General features: G+C 43.3%; 1 protein-coding gene across 1 annotated transcript; it reads left to right on the top strand.

Annotated features, from left to right (window-relative positions):
• The first annotated feature begins 55 nt into the window (after positions 1-55).
• On the top strand, positions 56-17,339 carry LOC142101195 (multidrug and toxin extrusion protein 1-like). The gene is made up of 16 exons (XM_075185469.1): positions 56-134; positions 1,062-1,210; positions 4,043-4,085; positions 5,010-5,054; positions 5,902-5,999; positions 6,563-6,660; positions 7,124-7,198; positions 7,441-7,554; positions 9,371-9,438; positions 9,976-10,084; positions 11,006-11,081; positions 12,136-12,205; positions 12,945-13,077; positions 14,420-14,514; positions 14,584-14,668; positions 16,053-17,339. Exons 3-16 carry the CDS (start codon positions 4,053-4,055, stop codon positions 16,259-16,261), a joined length of 1,308 nt encoding a protein of 435 aa, XP_075041570.1. The 5' UTR covers positions 56-134; positions 1,062-1,210; positions 4,043-4,052; the 3' UTR covers positions 16,262-17,339.
• Positions 17,340-17,377: the final 38 nt, after the last annotated feature.

Below are 17,377 nucleotides of genomic sequence, written 5' to 3'. Positions count from 1 at the left end.
TAACCCCCTCTGTGCTGCATATTACATTTTCCTTTGACAGAAGGTGTCGCTCTTTTGATTTACAGGTGGTGAACATCACCGGGGTGGCGGTGGGGTCGGGTCTGGCCGGAGCGTGCGACACTCTAATATCACAGGTAAGTAAGTGCGCCCTGGGCTTACCAATAGTCTGTAAATTTAAGGACTCTATTGCTTAGAATTGTAGCTGGTAACATTGTATCTCTGAAGTATCTTGTGTCTCTGTGTTTTCTAGAAAGAAATAAAGATTGCTATTCATCAATAAATTCCGGCTAATAGAGGCATCCGTAATAGAGGCATTCTTGGCGGGAATTTATTGATGAATACCAATTTAACCACATAGCTCCTAGTAGATCCCAAGCTAGATGGAGCTTATGCTAGGCAGTTAGCAAGACACTTTAGTTTTAAGAACGGTATAATCCGTAGATACAAACCTGCTTATTTATCTGCTGAGTATCAGGCGGTACTAATTCTACCTGAATCCTTTACCAGACGTGGTGGGAAGTAATATTACAGAACAATTTATACTCGCCTGATATATATAGCAAACTGGTTCTATTTACTTCAAAACAATTAAATCTGTGCTCTAGGTGCATCCAGCGAACTTTAATAGCACACATTGTTTTAGATCTACACAACCCTTTGATCATTTTATATTTCGCTGAACTATTCAGTCAATAAAAGCTAAGTTTTAAATGGTTCCAATTTCTCCTGGAGATAGATCAGAGAGTGAGTGCACCTAATCTTGTCTGTCTTTTTGCTAACGATTCTAACCTATTGTATAGGTGGCACCCCGCTACTAACCAATAAGTGAACCCAATATAGTTAATTTAGGGGTTACTCTCTAACACTTGTGCGACAGATATAGGCTATTCCCTTTCCCCGTCCCTTTATCCCTTCCTCTTTCTTTTTCCCCTTAGTTTAATTATATCACAAAGTAGAACTACAATCCCCAGCATGCCCTGCCACACCTGGAAGGCCTCCGTTGGCTTACGTCTGTACTAGATTGGGTGGTTACGCTACAGAAGAATGAGTTTCTCTTTCAGATCTATGGATCGCGCAATTTAAAGTTTGTCGGGGTCGTCCTGCAGAGAGGGGTCCTCATCCTACTGCTGTTCTGTTTCCCCTGCTGGGCCGTGTTCGTGAACACGGAGCCCATCCTCCTGCTTTTTGGGCAGGACCCGGAGGTTTCCAGGTGGGAATGACTTGTGTTCTCGCCGGTCTGTCCCGGTCAGTGAAGTGTAACAGAATAGTTCACTAGTGTAGATCCGTACACAAGAGCGGAGGTGGAACAGTCTGAGATTTACGCTCCGGCTTCCGTCAGTCCGACTGGAAAACTAAACATTTTCATTCCTTAAACAAACTCAGTTATTCTCCTCCTCCCTGTTAAAAGCTGAATCCAGACAAGCTGCCATATCGCAGCCGATGCCAATCAATTGGCAACGCTGTAATGAAGCCGGAAGTGATCCGGATGCCGTCTGATTTGGTCACCCATACGTGTGGCCACCTTTATCATCATCATCAACATTTATTTATATAGCGCCAGCAAATTCCATAGTGCTTTACAATTGGGAACAAACGTTAATAAGACAATACTGGGTAATACATACAGAGAGGTAAGAGAACCCTGCTCACAAGCTTACAATCTATAGGACAATGGGAGTTTGAAACACAAGGGCATGTGCTACATCATATTGCACAATGGACCAGCTAGAATGCAAAGGTAAAAGTATTGAGTGGGCTGTGTATGGCAATGTTGGTCAGAGGGTTGTTGTCTTGTGTTAGCTGTGTAGAGGATGGTAATAGGGTAACATAGGGAGATTAAGATGATGGTTGAGGAATATTATAAGCTTGTCTGAAGAGGTGGGTTTTCAGAGAACGCTTGAAGGTTTGAAGACTAGAGGAAAGTCTTACTGTGCAAGGGAGGGAATTCCACAACGTGGGTGCAGCCCGAAAAAAGTCCTGTAACCGGGAATGGGAGGATGTGATGAGAGTGGAAGAGAGACGCAGATCTTGTGCAGAACGGAGGTGTCGAGTTGGGAGATATTTTGAGACAAGTGAGGAGATGTATGTCGGTGTAATTTTGTTCACAGCCTTGTATGTTAGTAGAAGAGTTTTACATTGGATTCGTTGAAAAACAGGCAATCAATGTAGAGACTGACGAGCGGCTCAGCAGAGGAATAACGGTTTGCAAGGGGAATCAATCTAGCCGCTGCGTGCAAAATGTATTGTAGGGGTTCAAGTCTGACTTTGGGAAGACCAGTAAGGAGGGAATTGCAATAGTTGATGCGGGAGATGATAAGTGCATGAATTAATGTTTTTGCAGTTTGTTGTGTGATCTATGTACGTATTCTGGAAATGTTCTTTAGGTGTATGTAACATGATTTAGATATAGAGTTGATGTGGGGAACAAAGGATAGTTGTGAGTCAAGGATTACACCTAGGCAGCGAGCTTGCGGGGTGGGATTTATGGTCATGTTATCAACAGAGATAGAAATGTCACCTTTGTGACCTCATCATGATTTTGGGACAAGCTAGGTCATAGCACGCCTGCAGCCAGATCCTCCCTGCGTTCTTCCAATAGATACATAGACATACTGTACTCTGGTCCGCTAGAGAGGACTGAACCTTGGGTCACCTTTGTTGCATCATGACCAGAATGAATCCAGCACTGTTTGTTCAGTACGTCTGTCCCAGGACTGTGTTCTCCGTTCCTGACTCTGACTTGTTTCCAAAACACTATCAGCAGCAAATTAACTGTTTCTTTAAATGAGGCGATTACGTCTCTTTGTCCTATAAATACAATGTGGGACATTTGGGAAACTGGTGTAAACAAAGAAGGTACCGTAACCCCTAGCAACCAATCAGAATTTTGCGCATATTATCCAAACAGCCCTAGGAGACTGTTAGATTCTGTTTGGTTGCTATGGGTTACAGCGCCTTTATCCAATGCGGCAGTTATCGTAAATATTGTTGTTGTTTTTTGTTTTTTTTTTAAATGTGTTAATATAAACAATATACTTCAGTTAATTAGGAAAACTGATGGAATTCTGAGCATATTTAGTTTTTATTTTGTCTTTTAATTAATGGATATCATCATCATCATCATCATTTATTTATTTATATATATAGCGGCACTGATTCCACAGCGCTGTACAGAGAACTCACTCACATCAGTCCCTGCCCCATTGGGGCTTACAATCTAAATTCCCTAACACACACACACAGATGACAGAGAGACAATTTTGATAGCAGCCAATTAATCTAGTATGTTTTTGGAGTGTGGGAGGAAACCGGAGCACCCGGAGGAAACCCACGCAAACACGAGGATAACATACAAGCTCCACACAGATAAGGCCATGGTCGGGAATTGAACTCATGACCCCGGTGCTGTGAGACAGAAGTGCTAACCACTTAGCCACCATGCTGGCTATGTAGAGCTAAGGGGTTTAGGGTTTTTTCTAACACTCCTAAAAAGAATAATTGGAGGCGTTACCCCTAGCAACCAATCAGATTCTAGCTCTTATTTTCTAGAAAGCTAATATATGATTGGCTGCCAGTTAATTATGCTGCATGACAATTTTTGCTAATGAGCACTTGGAAATCTTGTAGCCGCTCAAATATCAGTTGCATACAAAGCAGTAGTCACTAAATATATAGAGATAGACAGAGACGCATGTTTCTAATAAAAAATACTCCCACTAAAATAAGTATCCACCTTCAGATAACTTTGACTTGTTGACTTGTATGCGCCATCGTGCAGCTTTTGCTACATGAATTGATTCGTCTTTTCAGCTCTGCTCTGCTTTTCAGGCATCTCATCAGTTGTGAATCAGTCACGACTATGAATATAATGCAGGGCTGAGATGTATCCAACAACAACAAAAATTATTCTGCTTTAATAGAAGACAAATCAGTGTAGCTAGGAAAAGTTGCAGGCTGGTGCACACCAATACAAGAATCACGTACAACTTGCAAGCAAAGAAAAATGAGCCAGTTTGTGTTATTGATATCGTTCTCTTTATAGATTAACTCAGATGTACGTCCTGATCTTCATCCCAGCCCTTCCGGTAAGCCTATAAACCCGTTTTAGAGATATCCCTAAAAGTGCTATAAGACTCTGCGCCTGATTCATTAAGGATCTTAAGTTAAGAAGTTTCTTATTTAAGTCTCCTGGACAAAACCATGTTACAATGCAAGGGGTGCAAATTAGTTTTCTGTTTTGCACGTAAGTTAAATACTGACTGTTTTCTTCATGTAGCACACAAATACTTGATAGCTTATTTGTACACTGACATTTAAAGTTGATATTTGTGTGCTACATGAAAAAACAGTCAGTATTTAACTTATGTGCAAAACAGAAAACTAATTTGCACCCCTTGCATTGTAACATGGTTTTGTTCAGGAGACTTAAATAAGAAACTTCTTAATTTAAGATCCTTAATGAATCAGGCCCTCTGTGTTACTTTATCATCATCAGCTATTTATATAGCGCCACTAATTCCGCAGCGCTGTACAGAGAACTCACTCACATCAGTCCCTGCCCCATAGGAGCTTACAGTCTAAATTCCCCAACATACACCCACAGACTGAGAGAGACTAGGTTACATTTAGTAGCACTAAATTAAACTACTAGTATGTTTATTATACTGTATTCTCAAGCAAATCCTCCTTATATGAAACCCACATTTGCCCGTATGAATGCAATAAGATGTATGCATGTAAGTAACTGGAACTAGGGGGAACATATATAAAGTCAGTTTGTTTTTGTATATAGAACCATCAATAATTCAGGAGCATCATAGCTACGATAACACCCCATCTATATAACTTATTTTGACCGCCCAAGTTGCCCCAGAGGATTTCTTTGCCCTTCGATTTGTATAGAAACGTTTTCCATACATTTAGAGCTGCAGGAGTTTCAGTAATCGCAGATTTCTGTACCATTGTCTCAATATTTTAAGTCTAATACCTCTTTTTTCTCTTCGAATTAGGCAACATTTATGTACCATCTACAGGCAAAATACCTGCAGAACCAGGTATTAGAGCACCAAGAAGTAGCTTATTGCTGTAATTCATATACTAAACATGGGCTACCTAATATTGATATACAAACACTGGGAGATGGTTACTCACGGGTCATAGGAGGCGTTGCCCATAGCAACCAATCTGATTCATTCATGTTTAGAATACCGAAATGAAAACAAACAGCACAGTGGTTGCTATGGGCAACATCACTTGTTCTTTCGCAGTTACCCACAGAACAGTCCATAATCACATTAGGATATTTACCTGTAATCATAACTCCCAACATTCATCTTTCCTGAACCGAGACAGAGCTACGGCCCCTCCGGAATGGGGATTGCATCACGTTAGGGGCGTGGTTATGTCACAGAGGGGTGTGGCCGCATCATTTGGGGAGAGTGTCTCCTAATTCTGAAGAGCTAGGCCATCCCCAACACCCCTCCTTGCCCCTGGCGACCCCTCTCCATTCCTGTAATGCAACTGAACAGGGGCTTAGGGGTATATTTACTAAACTGCGGGTTTGGAAAAGTGGAGATGTTGCCTATAGCAACCAATCAGATTCTAGCTGTCATTTTGTAGAATGTACTAAATAAATGAAAGCTAGAATCTGATTGGTTGCTACAGGCAACATCTCCACTTTTCCAAAATTGCTTTTTATAGAACTTTGCCTATCAACAGTCCTGATTTTCACAGCGCAGTCCTCATTTTCTTCAGGACAAAAGCAGTGTGTGAGCTGCCAGAATTGAGATATCCTCACACAGGAATTGGGCAGATTGGGGTGGGGTAAGATTGGTCCCGTGTCTCTGCATCAGGGATGCTGGGAGCTCATTATGTTGCACTAATCGTTCTTTCTACTTACAGGGTATCGTATTTCCTCAGGTCATAACTGGGCTCATTGCAAATATCCTTAATGCTTTAATTAACTACATCTTCCTGTACGTGTTAGGATTGGGGGTGATGTGAGTATACCTGTATATCCAGGGGAAATTGTGTGTCGTTGGAAATGAAGTTGTAATAAACATTAAGGGGTATATTTACTAAACTGCGGGTTTGAAAAAGTGGAGATGTTGCCTATAGCAACCAATCAGATTCTAGCTGTCACTCCTGATACTTGAAATAGGACTTCTGCCTGAAATTGTCTGCTGAAACCTCAAAAACACACACATCATTCGACAGATATTTTGTAAATAACTAACCTTGTTTAGCAGCAACTAGAAACCCTAGAAACTGTGCACTGGTTGTTACCACGGTTACAGGTGTTCACAACATATCCGTCAAATCATAACAGCAGTGTGTTTCTGAGGTTTCACCAGCTGAATTCTGGTAGAAGTCCTATTTCAAGTATCAGGAGTTACTCCAAGTAGTTTTGTAGTACCCAGGATAATGATTTTCATTCTGAAAAATAATTTTTGAGTGGCGTTACCCTTAGATTTTCAAAATAAAGTGGAATAGTTAGAAAGGGATTGGAGTTGTAGAAATGTCACTGCCTGAAATGATAATGAAAAGTTTTGTCTCCCTCCAGGGGATCGGCGATGGCCAATACCATGTCTCAGTATCTAGAGGCCGTTCTGTTGTTTTGTTATATCATGTGGAAGAAACTTCACGTAGACACATGGGGAGGTACCGACCATTAAATCTAATGCTACACGTCAACACTGATTCTGGGAAAATAACATTATGGTTGGGGGTCTTAGTTGGGTACCCCTTTATTTCACTGGGCGAGATCTGGCCACATTACTTCCAGGGTCTTTGGGGTTAATTTGACCAATAGGCTAATATCGATCATCTTCGATCCTAACTTCCCAACACGTCCGATAATAACAAATGTTGATTATTATCCGGCATTGGGGAAACACACACTGCTATATTGTCCAAATTGCCCGTTAAGGCCAGTTTAACACAAAACTTTGTATACAGGTAATAGAAAAGACAGATATTGTCACTATAAAAGTCTGCGTAGTCCTGAGCGAAACAGTATTTGTAATCAAATTTATCCAGCATTATCTGTCCCATCCCCTTAGTGAAAGCTGACATGTTTAGTGCTATCAATACGACCTTTTCATTTTGTCTCGCTCTGTGGCAGTGCAAAGTTTCAACGACAGGCTTGTAGTTCCCCACACAACAGAATGCTATTTACAGAAGGACGGCGATATGACCAGTAAGGTCAATGTAAATTTATGAGTAATATCTGATATGCTCTGCTTTGTAATTTCAGCTTTTTGAACCAAGCCACTTATTAAATCTGTGGCACGAGTCTTTTACTTTTTTAAGAGAGCAGGGAGAAAACTTTCATATTTTAATAATCACAGTGAAAGTCATTGTAACAATGGAGAGCTTATTCTACCACTGTCCTTTTTTATAAAAATTTCACGTTTTTGAACGAATTACCCTTGCCCCCAGGGTGGACCACTGCCTGTTTTGAGGACTGGGGCTCTTTCATCCGGCTTGCAATTCCCAGCATGCTCATGCTCTGTATCGAATGGTGGGCATTCGAAATCGGGATCATATTGTCAGGTCAGTTAACAGTACCGGCACCATTTTTGCTTGTCCCTCCATAATGTTATTCAGTCGTTCTTTGATGCTAATCCGTCTGTCTCTCTGTGACTCTGTGTCTGTCTCTCTGTGACTCTGTGTCTGTCTCCCTGTGACTCTGTGTCTGTCTCCCTGTGACTCTGTGTCTGTCTCCCTGTGACTCTGTGTCTGTCTCTCTGTGACTCTGTGTCTGTCTCTCTGTGACTCTGTGTCTGTCTCTCTGTGACTCTTTGTATGTCTCTCTGTGTCTGTCTCTCTGTGACTCTGTGTCTGTCTGTCTGTGACTCTGCGTCTGTCTCCCTGTGACTCTGCGTCTGTCTCCCTGTGACTCTGCGTCTGTCTCCCTGTGAATCTGCGTCTGTCTCCCTGTGGCTCTGCGTCTGTCTCCCTGTGACTCTGTGTCTGTCTCCCTGTGACCCTGTGTCTGTCTCTCTGTGACTCTGTGTCTGTCTCTCTGTGACTCTTTGTATGTCTCTCTGTGTCTGTCTCTCTGTGACTCTGTGTCTGTCTGTCTGTGGCTCTGCGTCTGTCTCCCTGTGACTCTGCGTCTGTCTCCCTGTGACTCTGCGTCTGTCTCCCTGTGACTCTGTGTCTCTCTCCCTGTGACTCTGCGTCTGTCTCCCTGTGACTCTGCGTCTGTCTCCCCGTGACTCTGCGTCTGTCTCCCCGTGACTCTGCGTCTGTCTCCCCGTGACTCTGCGTCTGTCTCCCCGTGACTCTGCGTCTGTCTCCCCGTGACTCTGCGTCTGTCTCCCCGTGACTCTGCGTCTGTCTCCCTGTGACTCTGTGTCTGTCTCTCTGTGACTCTTTGTATGTCTCTCTGTGACTCTGTGTCTGTCTGTCTGTGGCTTTGTGTCTGTCTCCCTGTGACTCTGCGTCTGTCTCCCTGTGACTCTGCGTCTGTCTCCCTGTGACTCTGCGTCTGTCTCCCTGTGACTCTGCGTCTGTCTCCCTGTGAATCTGCGTCTGTCTCCCTGTGACTCTGTGTCTGTCTCCCTGTGACTCTGTGTCTGTCTCCCTGTGACCCTGTGTCTGTCTCTCTGTGACTCTGTGTCTGTCTCTCTATGACTCTTTGTATGTCTCTCTGTGTCTGTCTCTCTGTGACTCTGTGTCTGTCTGTCTGTGGCTCTGCGTCTGTCTCCCTGTGACTCTGTGTCTGTCTCCCTGTGACCCTGTGTCTGTCTCTCTGTGACTCTGTGTCTGTCTCTCTGTGACTCTTTGTATGTCTCTCTGTGTCTGTCTCTCTGTGACTCTGTGTCTGTCTCTCTGTGACTCTGTGTCTGTCTCTATGAATGTGTCTCATTTAATAACTGCAAAATACGTGGCAGCAAAGTGTGTTTTATTTTGTACGGGCTTGTAAAAAAATCATATGCGGATATATAAATATAAAGTTGTTTTGTGGGCAAAAAAAGGCTCTGCAGTTAGCCGCTAAATTAGGTACGCCCCCTAAATGCACAGGCCCCACCCCTTGAAGCTCATTTACATATTTTGTCATTCAACACAAAATCTTGAGTTTGTGTCTGGGTGCAATACAAGGGCCAATCCTGTACCAGGCCCGCACTAAGCAAGCGATGCTGGAACCGCACAGTGGTTTAATATCCTTGTAGTTGTAGCCATCGTGCGTTATAAATAAGCGCAGTTATACAAAAGTAGGTGAATGATGCTTTGAAATGCCATATGTGCAGTGGATCCATATTTTAGCAGCTAAAGTACATTTATCCTAAGGTGACCTTTATGTCTTGACAACCAACATTATAATGTATACACTACAATAATATTTACTTTCTCTGTCCCCCAGGAATTCTCGGTGTGGAGGATCTTGGGGCTCAGTCTGTTATTTACCAGCTGGCTACCATCTTCTTCATGGTAACAATCTACAGCGTGCCGCAGGCACTGGTTCATTAACATCTGTGACGGAAGGTTCATAAGTGACAAACATTTAGTTTTGCGTTCTGCACCTAATAGAGAGGGTAGCCGCCATGAAATGCGTCATGAGTTCCACAAATGTTGCCCTAACAGAGAGTATATAAGTTATGAAAAGCGTGGAATCTATGCAGGATTCTGTAGAGATATGACTGACACATAAATGGGCAAAAAATGTTTGATCATTTAGATTATTATTATGTTTGTTATTATGAATTATTTCCTTTGCTTTTAATGTTGCAATAGTATAACTGTCACTTGGATTTCAGCCAATTAGGGTCATTTACGAAAGTGCAAAACGCGTTGGTGGCAGAGTTTTTCTATTAGTGACATCCATAGAATGAGGAGGTTCCTATCCAACCAGGAGCCTTGTTCATTACACCTTCAGCCCAGTGAGAAGCGCCAGGGACTTCTGTTCATGTGTCGGTTTCAGCTTATCAAGCGGAATAATGTTGGGGTATTTTTTTTTCTCCTCTCCAGGTTCCGCTGGGCTACGGTATTGCAGCCTGCGTCCTAGTGGGGCAGGCGCTGGGGGCAGGTGACATCGCACAAGCAAAGAAATCAATGGTTGTTGCCATAATAATGACAGGTAAAACATTTACTGGAATTTAGTGGAGAAAAAATGTTTTTTTGTGCCTGTATGCAAAAAAAAGTTACTTTTTTTTTCAATCAAAAATTAGTATGAAGGACCCTCGCATCACTATGTGCTGCTGGGGGACCCTGCTCCTTCCACTATATAACTCTCATTCTGTGGCTTTCTGCTGCCTCCATTCCCCTCCTCACATCATGTCACTGCCCCCGTCACACGCAGCCCTGTCCTCACTAACACATCACTCATCTCCTGATATACTCTGTGCTGCTGGGGGCCCTGCTCCTTCCACTATATAACTCCCAGTCTGTGGCCATTCCCCTCCTCACATCATGTCACTGCTCCTGTCACATGCAGCCCTGTCCCCACTAACACATCACTCATCTCCTGATATACTCTGTGCTGCTGGAGGACCCTGCTCCTTGCACTATATAACTCTCAGTCTGTGGCTTCCTGCTGCCTCCATCCCCCTCCTCACATCATGTCACTGCCCCTGTCACATGCAGCCCTGTCCTCACTAACACATCACTCATCTCCTGATATACTCTGTGCTGCTTGGGGACCCTGCTCCTTCCACTATATAACTCTCAGTCTGTGGCTTCCTGCTGCCTCTATTACCCTCCTCACATCATGTCACTGCCCCTGTCACATGCAGCCCTGTCCTCATTAACACATCACTCATCTACTGATATACTCTGTGCTGCTGGGGGACCCTGCTCCTTCCTCACCTCACAGCCCTATCCTGACTAATCACACAACAGGACAGGTCACTGTCTCCCACAATCTGATTGGATACAGGTCATTCTATCCACTTCCACATACAAACAAGGAATGAGCAGGAGATGAAGACCAATAACCAAAACATATGCTGCCCCTAGAGAAACACAACACTAATAACTCCCCCTGTGATTATTGTTGCAGAGGCCTGTGCTCTGATAAGTTGTATTCTGCTCGTCAGCCTGAAGGACGTGATTGGCTACGTGTTCACCTCAGACGAGTAAGTCGGCTATTTTGTCTTCCCTGACGGACTACAAGGAAATGGCCGCCGTTTCTTAAATTGAGTGAGCAGAACTTTTTAGCGCATTTAAACGAATAGATCTTTCTGTTGTATCAGAAAGCGGCTCAGAGAGTGAAATTAGTTACTAATCTGTAACAATGTAGTTCACCAAGAACTTAAAAGTTAGTTTTATGTGGGGTCTGGTATGTTAGGATACAATGTAGTGTTTTATTTACCTATAATGCCTACTAGCTCGATGTGCTGGGGTCCTTGAAGTTTTCAGCAGTCCAGGACGTCTAATGTTGGGGATCAAGGGAAACATAAAAGAGGGAGTTAAGACCATACTTGCCAACTCTCCCTGAATGTCAGGGAGACTCCCTGAAATAGGGGTGATCTCCCTCACTCCCTGAAGAGTCTGGCATTCTCCCTGATGCTGAGCCAGTACAAGACGTGGTTGGCTTCGCCATCTGTGGCATGATGACATAGTTCAGAAATTGTGTCCTATGTCCATGTATTGATGCCTATGGAGGTAGCCATTTTCATGGAGACCAAGATTTAATCAAAGACTGACAGGTAAGACAACATGACTTCAGTAATGGAGACAGAAATGTAAAAGACACTTCAGTCTCTAGATATTCATTAGCTGTTTTTCTTTAACGCATAGTTCCCTACTCTCCCAGAATGTCCGGGAGACTCCCGCATTTCTGGGAGACCTCCTGGGAGAGCAGGGCAACCTCCCGGTTCTTACCCCTGCAATAGATAAGGGGCGGGCTTAATGACGCAAACATTGCGTCATCTTAGCCCCGCCCCCTGCTGTAATTGCCCAAAATCGTTTAGGGGTGGGGCCAAAATGATATGGTCCATCAAGACCCGCCCCGTCCTCCCACCTCCCCCGGGATCTCCCTGAAGCCAACGAGGAAAAGTTGGCAAGTATGGTCAAGACGGACATCAGGGGCGAAATGATGGACAGATGGGCGTTGTGTGTGGCTGTAATACTTTGTAGGCCAGACATAGGAATGGGATATACAGATTAATCTATCTGCTCTGTCTATAGGGGCATAGTGACACTGGTCAGCTACGTTCTTCCTGTGTACGCCGTGTGCCAGCTCTTCGATGGATGTGTGGTAAGATCGCTAAAATAATCAAATCGTTATTTCCATTGTGACAATCCCGACAAATACGGTCAAAGAGTCTTGAGAAGTTCTTGGCCGCGAGTGGAAACTGTCCTCTGCTTCAACTACTGGTGCAACGATGTGTATATACATTGATTTATTTATTTATTGGTCTTTGTAGGGGGGATACAGAAAGAAAAGTAGGGTAGGTACAGCCGGGGGATATGGAGGGTCTACTTTTTACAATATTGTACTAAAAAAAAGTGACATTAATTGACGTATAGCGTTACAGGCAAATAGGTTGTAGTATTATGACGCCACCAAGCTGGGCGACCTCTTAAGACCCTTTAGGAGAGATTGAAAGTCGGGAGCTTCCTTTAATTTACTAAAGGAACGTTTACTGAAAATAACTAATAGCAGAATTGTGGAGTTTCCAAGCTGATCAGGAGAACTAACCCCCACTACAAAGGGCTTTTGTCCAGACGTTGATAATTCGGGGGGCCAAGAGGTTCGGACAGGATTTGAACCATTGTCAGCACTAGGACAAGAAGCGTTTATGACGTCGGCCGGTCCTGCTACTTGTTGGGATGTTGAGTTAAAATTTCGCCTTTCTAAAAATCCTGACACAAATACTGGGACTAGTCAATATCTCAAACAGCTTCCACTCCTAGCACCCGACCTCTAGATGTTTGTAGTGAAAAGTCATTGTGTGTTGTAGTCCGTTGATCCCCTTCTACCTGTGTCATTTTAGGCCACGTGCAGTGGTATCCTGCGTGGCACTGGGAAGCAGAAGATTGGAGCCATTTTTAATGCTATTGGCTTTTACGTTGTTGGTCTTCCGGTGGGAATCTCACTGATGTTTGCAGCTAAGATCGGTATCCTGGGTAAGTCGTTAGGTGGGACAGGTCAGCATGTGATACGGTGGGATCGGCAAACTAACTTATCTCATCTTTGAAAGTGATCAATGGATAAGTTGTATTTCTATCTCTGTTGATAACATGACCATAAATCCCCCCCCCCCCCACAAGCTCGCTGCCCAGGTGTAACCCTTGACTCACACCTATCCTTTGTTCCCCACATTGACTCTATATCTAAATCATGTTACATACATCTAAAGAACATTTCCAGAATACGCACATATCTGGACCAAGACACTGCAAAATCCTTAATTCATGCACTCATCATCTCCCGCATCAACTATTGCAATTCCCTCCTTACTGGTCTTCCCAAAAACAGACTCAAAGCCCTACAATCTATTTTGCACGCTGCAGCAAGACTGATTTTCCTTGCAAATCGTTATTCCACTGTTGAATCACTCTGTATGTCTCTACACTGGTTGTCTGTCTTCTACCGAATCCAATATAAAATACTTTTACTAACCTACAAGGCCAGCAACAAAGCTGCACCAACATACATCTCCTCTCTTGTCTCAAAATATCTCCCAACTCGGCAACTCCGTTCTGCAAAAGATCTGCGTCTCTCATCCACCCTCATTACATCCTCCCATTCCCGGTTACAGGACTTTTTTCGGGCTGCACCCACTCTATGGAATTCTCTCCCTCGAGAGACTCTCCTCTGGTCTACAAACTTTCAAGCGTTCTCTGAAAACCCACCTCTTCAGACAAGCTTATAATATTCCTCAACCACCCTCTTAACCTCACTACATTACCCTATTACCACCCTCTACACAATTTCACACAAGACAACTACCCCCTGACCAACAGTGTGACAGGATCATGTAGCTTATGAGTCACTTTTACCTTTGCAGTCTGACTGGGTCAAAATGCAAAATGTAGACTTAACCTCATGTATCAATCTCCCATTGTCCCATAGACTGTAAGCTTGCGAGCAGCGGCCTTCTCACCTCTTTGTCTGTTTTACCCAGTTTGTTTATTAGTTTATTACGTTTGTCCCCAATTGTAAAGCGCTACGGAATATGTTGGCGCTATATAAATAAATGATGAAGTTGTAGTTACATCAGTTCTACAATCTGACAAACCGTGCAGTCCATGGAGTTTGTTTCCATGGAGAAGTTTAGTTATCTGTCAAATAGCAGCAACAGTGTGTTTCCGAGTTTTCATTGGCAATTTCAGGCTGCAGTATCAAATATCAGGAGTTATTCCAGTAAGTCTTAGTTCCCAACATGTTTATTTTACTTAAGCAAAATCATTGTTGAATGTAATAGCACAGTATAATATTGATGTACCCCACACTGTTTTTCCTCAGGATTTTGGCTGGGAATCCTTATCAGTGTGTTGATACAAACCATCACGTTCCTTATCTTTGTATTTAAGATCGACTGGAGCAAAGCAACACGAGAGGTCAGTTTTCACTCATTTACACCCTGTATTCGGCCCAGCAGTCAGTGAATTGTATTCTTCCTGTTTCAGGCACAAGCACGGGCCAAGGAGAGGGAAACAATGACACATGACAGGAACGATAAACCAGCCATTAACCAGCCTGCAGCCTCCATGGGTATGTGAGATCTACAGAATCCTCTTCCAACGCTACTGCCCGAGATTTGAATGTTTAGGGCCCGATTCATGATTGGACGCAAGTCCATCTGCATAGCGTATCTTGCGGGAATTAGCGCTGCGTCCGCTCAGAAAGGAACCTTGCCGCAAATGAACCGTGAGCAGCACGGTGGCTCAGTGGTTAGCACTTCTGCCTCACAGCGCTGGGGTCATGAGTTCAATTCCCGACCGTGGCCTTATCAAATTGAAACGTATCTTGAGATCCGCTTGGATTTTAGTACTGTCGGAACTATGCTCAAGTTTCGTGCTTAGTTTATATACACGAGTTGCGTGCAGGTCACATCCGAACATGAATCGGGCAATTAATGTTGATGACATCATTTGTGGTTAGAGAACAGACTGATGAGCTGCTTAAAAGGAAAATGTCTTGTAAGAAGCAAATTACCACTGAACTAAAATGATAATAGGAGCCTGAGTCATTAAGGAGAGCAAAGCATAAAAAAGGAGTAACTTTGCACCTGGGCAAAACCATGTTACATTGGAGGGGGGGGGGGGGGGAAGTGGAATTTAATGACTGAGTTCAATAAGGAACAATTTGCATACGTCTACTCTGAATTCCTAGGGTGAGGTCTACTCCTCGCTTTTTCTTTTTTCGAAAGTGTCCCTAGCAGTTTTCTTAGTTAAGTTCTACTTTTAAGGGCGCAAACGGTCATTGTTTCCTAGTGCATTGATTGGCTGCATTCTCAGTGATGTCACTGGCTCCTAGTGACTGGATAGGCTGCACTCTCAGTGATGTCACTGGCTCCTAGTGACTGGATAGGCTGCACTCTCAGTGATGTCACTGGCTCCTAGTGAATGGATAGGCTGCATTCTCAGTGATGTCACTGGTTCCTAGTGACTGGATAGGCTGCATTCTCAGTGATGTCACTGGTTCCTAGTGAAGGGATAGGCTGCATTCTCAGTGATGTCACTGGTTCCTAGTGACTGGATAGGCTGCATTCTCAAGTGATATCACTGGTTCCTAGTGACTGGATAGGCTGCATTCTCAGTGATGTCACTGGTTCCTAGTAACTGGATAGGCTGCATTCTCAGTGATGTCACTGGCTCCTAGTGAATGGATATACTGCATTCTCAGTGATGTCACTGGTTCCTAGTGACTGGATAGGCTGCATTCTCAGTGATGTCACTGGTTATTAGTTTATGGGTAGCATGGTCACAATGGTTCGATCCAATGGCACTTTAACAGTCTTTATGTTACACCTTTCTCTTCTTATAAATTCTCAGAAATTATTTAATTGCATTTACTCCACCACTGATAAACGATAAAAGATATAAAATAAATTGTAAAAGATACACTAATACTACCACTATTCTGTATTTTACAGAGGACCCAGAAGAGTCCAGAAAGGTGATACTCACTGACCCAGAAACCGACCACAGACCGGACTTCTCGGAGAACCAGGACCATCAGGGCAACGTCACTTATCAGGACAAACGTTTATACTGGAGAAAGCTGATTGTGCAGAGATCTTTGCTGCTTATTGGGGCGATAACTACATTAATGATTGGAATATTAATAAGACTCAGCGTCTGAACCAAAAACGGGAAATCATTAAATATATTTTTTTTTTATCTTAAACGAGATGGTCTCCATGACGAAGAACAAGTCTTGTGCCAAATATATCTGTTTATCAATCCCAGTGATGACATTGGCACAAACTGGAGGAGATCAGGACCAGTGCGAAGTTTATCACAGCAAACTGCACAGAAATGTGCTGACCAAACACAGCGTTCATATATTATACGGTTTATTTAATCTATTTATTTATAATGAAAACAGAGCACGAGCCAGCTCCAATATTTTTATGGTAGGAGGAGAAAAATACATTAGTTCTAGAAGTTTCAGCTGAATTGTAATATTACAGAAAGCAAATAGTGTATTGGAATTACACAATAGCGGAATCGAGGGCGTCGGACAAGGAAAATACGCGAATGGCCAAAAGATCAACTGAATTCTTTAATAAATAAATGGTATGAGGTTACACTTACAATAAAGTGAGATGGTAAGAATATTTAAAGGGCTGCTTTCCATCCCAGGTCAACCACGCTCTTGCGAACCTCACTACGCATTTCGCGGACATAGATATCAGGTTTTAGGAATGCGAATAAAAAAAAAAATGCAGGGGCAGCCATGTTTAGAACCAGACACATTTGGGTAGATTGGTCATTCCTGGATCTCTAGGCGCAGGCGGGCGTAACGGCCAGAATCTAGTTAAACATATATATGGACGCCTGAGTGATTTCTCGCACTATGCAAACTGGCGTTCGTCCCAACATGCACCAGCCCCAAAGTATTTATAAGCTGACAACGGTTGCCATAAGTGTTGCTTTAAGTCCCTGCAGTGGATCTGCGTTATGACATCGCTGGCCCCACCCCCATGTATGAATCAACCAATCCACACAGCATTGAAGCACTGGAAGACTGTCAAGCATTCACTGCCTGCTGCAGAGGAGAGACTGAATATGACAGACATTCAGTGCAGTATAAACCCTGTTATTTTGTATTATACAAATGGAATCTCTGTAATCACTCAAGATATTGTCCATAAACCTCTTTATTACATCAGATTTCGAGTGTAAATAAATATAAAAAGTATTTTATTAAAACTAAATCAAGTTGCGTGATTGTCTCTCTTAACACCCCCCCCCC

Source organism: Mixophyes fleayi, chromosome 9 (genome assembly GCF_038048845.1).
Source record: "Mixophyes fleayi isolate aMixFle1 chromosome 9, aMixFle1.hap1, whole genome shotgun sequence".
NCBI lineage: Eukaryota > Metazoa > Chordata > Amphibia > Anura > Limnodynastidae > Mixophyes > Mixophyes fleayi.
The sequence above is the reverse complement of the archived record's forward strand: the minus strand, read 5'-3'. Positions and strand labels throughout refer to the sequence as shown.

Excerpts from the sequence above, each read along its gene's own strand:
- LOC142101195 (XM_075185469.1), top strand. The coding sequence starts at position 4,053 with ATGTACGTCCTGATCTTCATCCCAGCCCTTCCG. Across the intron at positions 7,199-7,440 it reads GAAGGACGGCGATATGACCA|GGTGGACCACTGCCTGTTTT; the intron begins GTAAGGTCAATG and ends CCTTGCCCCCAG. Across the intron at positions 13,078-14,419 it reads AGCTAAGATCGGTATCCTGG|GATTTTGGCTGGGAATCCTT; the intron begins GTAAGTCGTTAG and ends GTTTTTCCTCAG.